Below are 8,913 nucleotides of genomic sequence, written 5' to 3'. Positions count from 1 at the left end.
TGAGTGTGCTTCATCAAGGATACCCATTTTAGGCAGAACAAAACTTGGGTTCATAATTGCCCCCAGTGCAATTAAGATCGAGGATACCCCATTTGCAAATGGCATGAAAGTAGCATCTAAAATGAAACCTGTGTTGCAAACTTCATTGATGGAGAGAACTATAGAGAGTAAACAATTTCCTTACGCGCAAATCCAACGCCGGAGCTATTATATAATCAACCATTTTCTAGGTACAAATTGAAGGCTGTACAGTATAGGGTATAAAACAGTAAAATTTCTCAAAAAACATATCTACACATAATGCTAGGCCATTCCCATATAACTTCATAATCTTCAGATGAATCCTCATTGGTTGAATTGCGCAGTGGTTCATTGGTCCTTAGACCAGAAGTTTTGGAGCTGCGTCTAGATGACGACCCTCGAAACAGTTTCTATCAATGAAATCCAAGTCCCTTCAATTCAAATGATCCCAAAAATACAAAAAAAGAATCGTACATAAAAGAACGGAGGCGGCCGGGATAGGACGGGCTTGCAAAAAAATTTACAAGAATAGTTTAAAGCTGGGCCACGGATTGTATCGAGGATCATAATATAAGAGAAAACACAAGTTTAAAATTTACATACCAGTTTCCCATTGGTGCGGAAGGCCCGATTGGGACCGCGTTTGGCTGAGGACTTACGATGGGCGAATTCTTGCACGATCTCTTATTATGTCCAAGTTGACCGCAAGTACCGCACTTATGGTGCACTCCTCTTTGCATCCCTCTCTCTGTTCTCATTTTTTTCGGTCGGCCTGGCTGTCGTCTTGATTTTGGCGGCAATACCAACGACAAATGATGGGTACGCTCCGGCTATTGCGATCGGTCTAACGTGGGATAAATTGCTCCATCGTAAGTCCTCCGATACGTATCGGCATGATACCATTCCTCGCAGTAACTGTATGGGTCTCGTTGGTCCAGTCCCATGGCTGCTATCGCATGGGAGCACGACATTCCCATCGTTTGGAACAAACGACACGTACATGTTTTCTTTTCTAAGTCCACCTCATCAACGTGGTACTTGGACTTGACCTCATATACGGTCCAACCACACTGGTGCGCCGTATAAGCATCTGCTAGAATACGTTGATCGGCCAACCAGTCTTCCGCGTTTGAGGTCAAACGAGTCGTCCACTTCCTACCTGCCTTCTGACGGTACTGAAAGAAGTCAGATAGTCTCCATCTTGTCTGTTCGACAAGTGCCGCAATAGGCAGCTCCCTTGCACCATTTAAAAGTGCATTGAAGCTCTCAGTTGCGTTAGTTGTCAGCACGTTATATCTAGAACCTTCAAAATAAGCGTTGGCCCAATTTCGTTTAGGAATCTCTGATATCCATTTCTCTGCGCTTTTACTCATGCTTTTAATACTCTCCATCGCATCCTTAAAAGCACCCTCCCTTAGGGAATATGCAACATTCATAAAAAGTTTCCGCAGATCTTCACTCTTAAATTTTTCATGGAAGTTAGCACTGAGGTGGTGGATGCAATAGAAATGGTGCGACCCTGGGAGACCTTCCGCTACGGCTCTAGGCAACCCCTTCATCCCGTCGGACCCAATCATGATGACATCTCGTCCTGCCGAAATGAAATTCTAACGGAACAAATGCAGGAACCATACTCAGCTATCATACGTCTCGGCCTCGACTACTGCAAGTGCCAGCGGGAATAACCCATTGTTGCCATCTATCGCAGTTGCAGCTAGTAGAGTCCCCCTGTACTTCCCCCGCAGATGGGTCCCATCAACTAGGGCGAGGGGCCTAACTGTTCGGTTGAACGCACTAATGCTAGAGCCAAATGTATCATCCCCTCTTGGCCGCAGCTCTCGAGTTCAGCACAACTTCACTACTGTGCCAGGATTCCTTCTTACCAACTCATCAGCATATGCAGGCAGGATGCGATATGACGCCTCGGCATTCCCACACATAATTTCCTGTATGATCATCTTTGCCATGTGGGCTTTTCGATACGACATTGTTATACTCCAGTGGGCCTTGATGTACCGTCTTATCATAGGAGCCCTAGCATCTTTTGGGCTTTCGAATAAGGCTAGAGAGCACTTACCAGCCTACTTTGCAGTGGCCATGGGATGATCGTTCCCTTTCATTGTTCTTGAGCATGTGTGCTGAGGGATAAATGTTTTTACCTTAACATAATATGTATAAGTGGTCCCTGTGATACGCCATGGGCATGTACGATCCTTGCATCTAACGCCGTACTTTGTGGGATTTGTCTCTTGTGGGACAAACACAAACCGATGCCGGATTGCGTACTCTGTGACTTTCTTCTGAAAGACTTTAAGATTTGGGAACATTGCCCCGACCGTGAAATCCTCATGTCCCACGATCACATTTACTTCATCACTCCTACAACCATTTCATCCGCTTCCATCGGCTGCCTTATATTGGTATTTCCCAAAGCATCGCCTAGATAATTAGTAGGTTCATCCTCATCACCCATATCATCATCGTCACCGAAGTCCTCTTCATCATAACCGAAGTCCTCTTCATCGTCGTTATTACTGCCATCGTTCGGTCGAACCAAATCAATAGCATGAATATCACCTCCAAAATCCCTACACAAGTCCCAATCGTTTCTGCCTGGTTGGGTTTTCTCAAACTCGGTCTCAGTCGCGTCGGTCTCATTCAAAGTAGGATCTTCAAAATCCTGATCCAAGTCCACTTCATACCTGCAGATCGGTAGCCAATTAAAGTTAAAGTAATTGATTTACAAATGAAAGGAATGAATATTAATCGCACCCAACAATTGTTCAATACTATAATTTACCGATGTATGGTATGAATACCGCCAAGCGTTCTTTTCTCTTTTCGAGCATTGGCCGTTAGAATTGGTGATGCAGGAACCACGGGGACAGTAATAATATTCGGCCTCGAAGCCTCTGCAAATGAGGAAGGAATCGTAGGCTCCGGAGAATTGTTTCCTCCTAATCTGAACTCTTTAGTTACATATAGGCTCACAGTATTAATGACCGTACTATCAAAGAGCATTATTACTAGATCAAGGTCGTCGTCATCTCAAATATCATATAAGGTGATATGAGATGAGTCGAAAACATATCGACACTTTATAGATAGAGAAACGTCACTTCGATTGGTCCCAATTTTGCTATGAATTAGATTGTCAAAATCTCTATATTTTGCTCTCTGACCAACAATAAGAGGTAAGATCTTCCCGCCGACATATTCAAATGATACCACATCCTTTAGAATGCCGTCGATGTGTAAGACAAAAGATGCCCTTCGTTCCTCTCTCCTGTAAAGACAAAATTAAACACTGATTAGAAGTTGTTTAAAGCAATTTAAATGTGCTAAAAATGGAAAGAGAGGAGAATGGAAAGGGAACTACATACATTTCCATGGAAGGGAGGTTAGTATTGGTGCAATGCAATAGAATGGTACTTTGGAGTGAACCAATCGAATGGTGGTTTATGCCCCTACAAAGGAAGTAATGGAATGGTGGTTTAAACCAGTGATTTTTTAACAATTATGGGCTTTCTCAATTGATTTCTCAAAGTTCTGTGTTTAAAACAACTGATTTCTCAAAAAAAATTGGTTTAAACTATTATTTTTTTATTTTTTTCAAACTTTTGGGATTTAAACCGATAATGTCTCACAAATTATATGTTTAAACCATTGATTTCTCGAAAATTAGAGGTTATCTCAACTGATTTCAGAAATATTATGTTTTTAAACATAGAATTTCTGACAAATTATTGGTTTAAACAATTGACCTTTCAAAGTTTAAGGGTACTCTCAATTGATTTCCCAAATACTAAGGGTTTGAACGAATGATTTCTTAACAATTATTGGTTTAAACCATTCATTTTCAACAGTTTATGGGTTTAAACCAATAATTTCTGAGAAACTATTGGTTTAAACCACTGATCCTTGAAACATTACAACTTATTTTAAATATATTAAGGGTTTTAAACAATGATTTCTCACAAATATTGGTTTAAACCATTAATGTGTGACCAATTATTGATTTAAACCATTGATATTTGAAACATTAGGGGTTTTCTCAACTGAGTTTGAAAATATTAGGGGTTTAAACCAATGATATCTCACACATTATTGGTTTAAGCAATTGATTGTTCAAACTTTAGGGGCGTAAACCAATAATCTGTGACAAATTATTGATTTAAACCATTGATATTTGAAAAATTAGGAGTTTTCTCAACTGAGTTCTAAAATATTAGGGGTTTAAACAAATGACATCTCACACATTATTGGTTTAAACAATTTATTGTTCAAACTTTAGGGGTGTAAACCAATAATCTGTGAGAAATTATTGATTTAAACCATTGATATTTGAAAAATTAGTGAGTTGTAAAATATTAGGGGTTTAAACCATTGACATCTCACACATTATTGGTTTAAACATTTGATTTTTCAAACTTTAGGGGTCTAAACAAATAATCTGTGAGAAATTATTGATTTAAACCATTGATATTTGAAAAATTAGGGGTTTTCTCAACTGAGTTGTAAAATATTAGGGGTTTAAACCAATGATATCTCACACATTATTGGTTTAAACAATTTATTGTTCAAACTTTAGGAGTGTAAACCAATAATCTGTGAGCAATTATTGATTTAAACCATTGATATTTGAAACATTAGGGGTTTTCTCAACTGAGTTCTAAAATATTAGGGGTTTAAACCAATGACATCTCACACATTATTGGTTTAAACAATTGATTTTTCAAACTTTAGGGGTCTAAACAAATAATTTGTGAGAAATTATTGATTTAAACCATTGATATTTGAAAAATTAGTGGTTTTCTCAACTGAGTTCTAAAATTTTAGGGGTTTAAACCAATGATATCTCACACATTATTGGTTTAAACAATTGATTGTTCAAACTTTATGGGTGTAAACCAATAATCTGTGAGAAATTATTGATTTAAACCATTGATATTTGAAATATTAAGAGTTTTCTCAACTGAGTTCTAAAATATTAAGAGTTTAAACCAATGATATCTAACACATTATTAATTTAAACAATTGATTGTTCAAACTTTAGGGGTGTAAACCAATAATCTGTGAGAAATTATTGATTTAAACCATTGATATTTGAAAAATTAGGGATTTTCTCAACTGAGTTCTAAAATATTAGTGGTTTAATCAATTGACATCTCACACATTATTGGTTTAAACAATTGATTTTTCAAACTTTAGGGGTCTAAACAAATAATCAGTGAGAAATTATTGATTTAAACCATTGATATTTGAAAAATTAGTGGTTTTCTCAACTGAGTTCTAAAATTTTAGGGGTTTAAACCAATGATATCTCACACATTATTGGTTTAAACAATTGATTGTTCAAATTTTAGGGATGTAAACCAATAATCTGTGAGCAATTATTGATTTAAACCATTGATATTTGAAACATTAGGGGTTTTCTCAACTGAGTTCTAAAATATTAAGGGTTTAAACCAATGACATCTCACACATTATTGGTTTAAACCATTGGTTTTTCAAACTTTAGTGGTTTAAATCATTGATCTTTAACAAATTATTGCTTCAAACCATTTATTTCTCAAATTGTAGGGGTTTAAACTAATAATGTGTTAGAAACTATAGGTTTTAAACCATTGATTTTTTAAAATCAAAGGTTTTCTTAAGTGGTTTCAGAAATATTAGGGGTTTAAACCAATCATTTCTCTCAATTTAAGAGTTTCAACTAATAATGTCTGTGAACTTATAAGTTTAAATCATTGATTTGTGAAAATGTAAGTCTTTATCAACAGATTTACAAAATACGTGGGGTTTAAACCAATAATTTGTTATCAATTGTTAGTCTAAACCATTAATTGTTTAACAATTAGGGGTTTTCTCAACAGATTTTAGGTTTTAAAGCAGATATTTCACCCAAAGTATTGGTTTAAACCATTAATAGTTCAAAACTTAGTAGTTCAAATCAATAACTTCTCACAAACTGTAGGTTTAAACCATTGATTTTGCAGAAATTAGGAATTTTCCAATTGATTTTCTAAAAATTTATGGTTTAAACCATGCAGATTATGGGTTTAAAAATAAATTTATGAGAAACTATTGGTTTAAACCATGCAGATTATGGGTTTAAAAATAAATTTCTGAGAAACTATTGGTTTAAACCATTGATCTTTGAAAAATTACAACTGATTTTCGATATATTAAGGGTTTTAAAAAACGATTTCTCACAAATATTGATTTAAACCATTTTTTCCAAAACTTACCGGCGAGAGAGGTAGAGAGATTGCCGGAGAAAACCGCCGGAGAGAGAGACAGAGAGAGAGAGAGAGAGAGGTGAGTGTATACTGTAAAGTGGTTTGGGGTTCTCAAATTTCAAAATACAACAGTTGAAGGTAATCATAGCCTGTAATTTGATTTGATAGGGGGAGAGAGAGGGAGGGAGAGGGAGAGAGAAAAAACGTACTATAAGGATATTCTCGTCAAAATAACTCTACATTAGTCATTTACAACTCTCCCCCCCTTGACAGGTCATTGTCATATCAAAGCCCTTTTTTTTGGTCATTTTCTCTAAAATATTCTATCTATTTAAAAATTTTAATATAGTACTTGTTATAATCACATTATTACGTAAAAATTGTAATTTGAGAATTGATTAGCATATTTTGTCAATTCTACAAAGGGAAATGATAAATGCTCCCCTTTTCATCACTTGGAACACCCAGCTGCATTGTACATGGCAATCAGGTAACTTCGTTCCTTCAAAAGTGAAGTACATCAGCCCCTTTGCAGTCATAGATACACTCTAGTTGGGTGTCCCAGTGATGAAGAGGGGTTCATCTATCATTTCCCTTCTACAAATTGTTCTTTTTGAAGTTTGTCCAATCCGGGCCACTTGCTACTCATGTTAGATTGTAACACTCTTGTTCATAACGACGCAACATCGACATTGACTCTTTCCAATTTGACCGGTTATATGAACTCATATTAATGAGAGATGGCAAGCTAGTCTGTTTATTGGTAGATGAAGTAAGCTGGCTTACAAGTTGGTTTGCAAGTTGTTGAAATTGACTCTTAGCACCCAAAATAGACTAAAGCATAGCAGGCCATGTGTTAATCATGGCTGCTCATGCATTCCATGCATACTGCCGGATTATTTGGTCAAAAGGGGTTGCCGTGTTCACTTGTGAATTCTCAAAAAAATGGCCTCACATGTTTTGCATTTTATTATAGTATTATTTCTCTTTTAATATAAATAGGCATTGTAACCAAATGGAAAATTCATTCCATCCTCATTACAATTCCAATACATTGGATTCTTTCTCTCATCTCTATATTTCTTCTAGTATTTACTTGTTAGTGCATTCTCCCTAAAATTATATTATGCAATAAATCTCCAAAAAGTGGTATCAGAGCACAAGTCGATCACAACGGGCACAGTTCTGGCACTATCCTAGCACGATTTTGGTACTACTCCAGTACTATTATATCTCAATGGCTCCCTCGAGCTCAACTCACTTCGTCCCCGTCTTCACTGGCGAAAACTATTATTTTGGAGCATAAAAATCAAAACTATCCTACGAGCTTATGATTTGTGGGACATAGTGGAAAACGGCATTCCAAAAGCCGCAGATCTGTCAAAAGAAAAAAACGGAAGCTGTGGAAAGCACGACCACTACGACCACATCATCGGAAAGCTCCCCAATTTCTGCAACGGTTTCGATGAAGGATTGGCACAAAAAGGATGCTGATGCACTAACGAAAATTCACATAACTGTCTCAGATTAAATTTTTCCAAGAATCATGAATTCATCTTCGGCGAAGCACACCTGGGACACATTACGAGACGAATTTCAAGGCACTGTTAGAGTTTGAACCATTAAACTTCAAACTCTTAGAAGAGAATTCAAAAATCTCTGAATGAAAGAAGGAGAGAGCATCAAAGATTTCTCCTCTAGAGTTATTTAAGTTGTTAACCAAATCAAGGCTTACAGTGACAACATCACGGATCAAAGAGTGGTAGAGAAATTTCTAATTTCTCTAACCGAAAAATTTGATGTACTGATTAGCATAATCGAAGAATTGAGAGATCTCACTTAGCTATCAGTCATCGAGCTTGTGGGTTCCCCTCATGAGCAAAGAACTTCCAAAAGGACCGAGGCCTCCTCCAAAGGTGCTCTTCGGACAAGGCACAAAAATAAATTTCCACTCCACAAAGGAGGAAAAAATCAAAGAGGAGGTGGTCACAAGCAAGGCAATGCAAGCAGCTTCAAGGAGGGAGAAATGACAGGAAAATTCCCACCTTGTGGCGTTTGTAAAATGACCAATCATGAAGAGAAGAACTTTTGGTACAAAGGGAAGCCTCAATGTAAAATCTGTAAGAAGGTCGGTCACACCGACCAAACCTGCAGATTTAAGGAAACACAGCAAGCTGGCGTTTCCGAGACCAATGAAGAAGAAAACTAGTTATTTTATGCTTGCCAAGCAGTGAAAGCAAAAACAGAAGATGTGTGGCTTATTGACAGCAGCAGCACAACTCATATGGCGAAGAACCAGAATTACTTCACCCACATAGATCCTACCATCAAAGTACCAGTCACTATGGGCAATGGAGGTCTGGTAGAATCAAAAGGGAAAGGCTTTGTTGCTAGTCATATCAACAAAGGCAAAAGATTCATCAAGGATGTTCTTTATGTTCCAGATCTGGATCAGAATTTCCTCAGTGTGCCTCAAATGATGACAATTAGTTATTCTTTATTATTTGAAGGCAACGCATGTGCAATTCTTGATCCCCACAAGAAACAAATAGCCAATATCAATATGGTGAACAAGACATTTCCTATTCAGTGGAACTACACCACTGAAATGTCATTGACTTCGCAAGCTAGTGTGGAAACTTCATTCTAG

General features: G+C 37.1%; 2 protein-coding genes across 2 annotated transcripts; one reads left to right on the top strand and one right to left on the bottom strand.

Annotated features, from left to right (window-relative positions):
* Positions 1-851: 851 nt before the first annotated feature.
* Positions 852-2,009, bottom strand: LOC143870066 (uncharacterized). The gene is made up of 2 exons (XM_077376573.1): positions 1,905-2,009; positions 852-1,628 (listed from the first exon to the last, which is right to left on the bottom strand). Exons 1-2 carry the CDS (start codon positions 2,007-2,009, stop codon positions 852-854), a joined length of 882 nt encoding a protein of 293 aa, XP_077232688.1.
* Positions 2,010-8,547: 6,538 nt separating this feature from the next.
* On the top strand, positions 8,548-8,913 carry LOC143870065 (uncharacterized). The gene has a single exon (XM_077376572.1). It carries the CDS (start codon positions 8,548-8,550, stop codon positions 8,911-8,913), a length of 366 nt encoding a protein of 121 aa, XP_077232687.1.

Source organism: Tasmannia lanceolata, unplaced genomic scaffold, assembly GCF_043159265.1.
Source record: "Tasmannia lanceolata isolate RefF3 unplaced genomic scaffold, GAP_Taslan_0.1 ptg000003l, whole genome shotgun sequence".
Lineage (NCBI taxonomy): Eukaryota > Viridiplantae > Streptophyta > Magnoliopsida > Canellales > Winteraceae > Tasmannia > Tasmannia lanceolata.
Note: the sequence above shows the minus strand (reverse complement) of the source record. Positions and strands in the feature narration are given on the sequence as shown.

Excerpts from the sequence above, each read along its gene's own strand:
- LOC143870065 (XM_077376572.1), top strand. The coding sequence starts at position 8,548 with ATGGCGAAGAACCAGAATTACTTCACCCACATAGATCCTACCATCAAA.
- LOC143870066 (XM_077376573.1), bottom strand. The coding sequence starts at position 2,009 with ATGTCGTATCGAAAAGCCCACATGGCAAAGATGATCATACAGGAAATT. Across the intron at positions 1,629-1,904 it reads CTGCATATGCTGATGAGTTG|AATTTCATTTCGGCAGGACG; the intron begins GTAAGAAGGAAT and ends TTGTTCCGTTAG.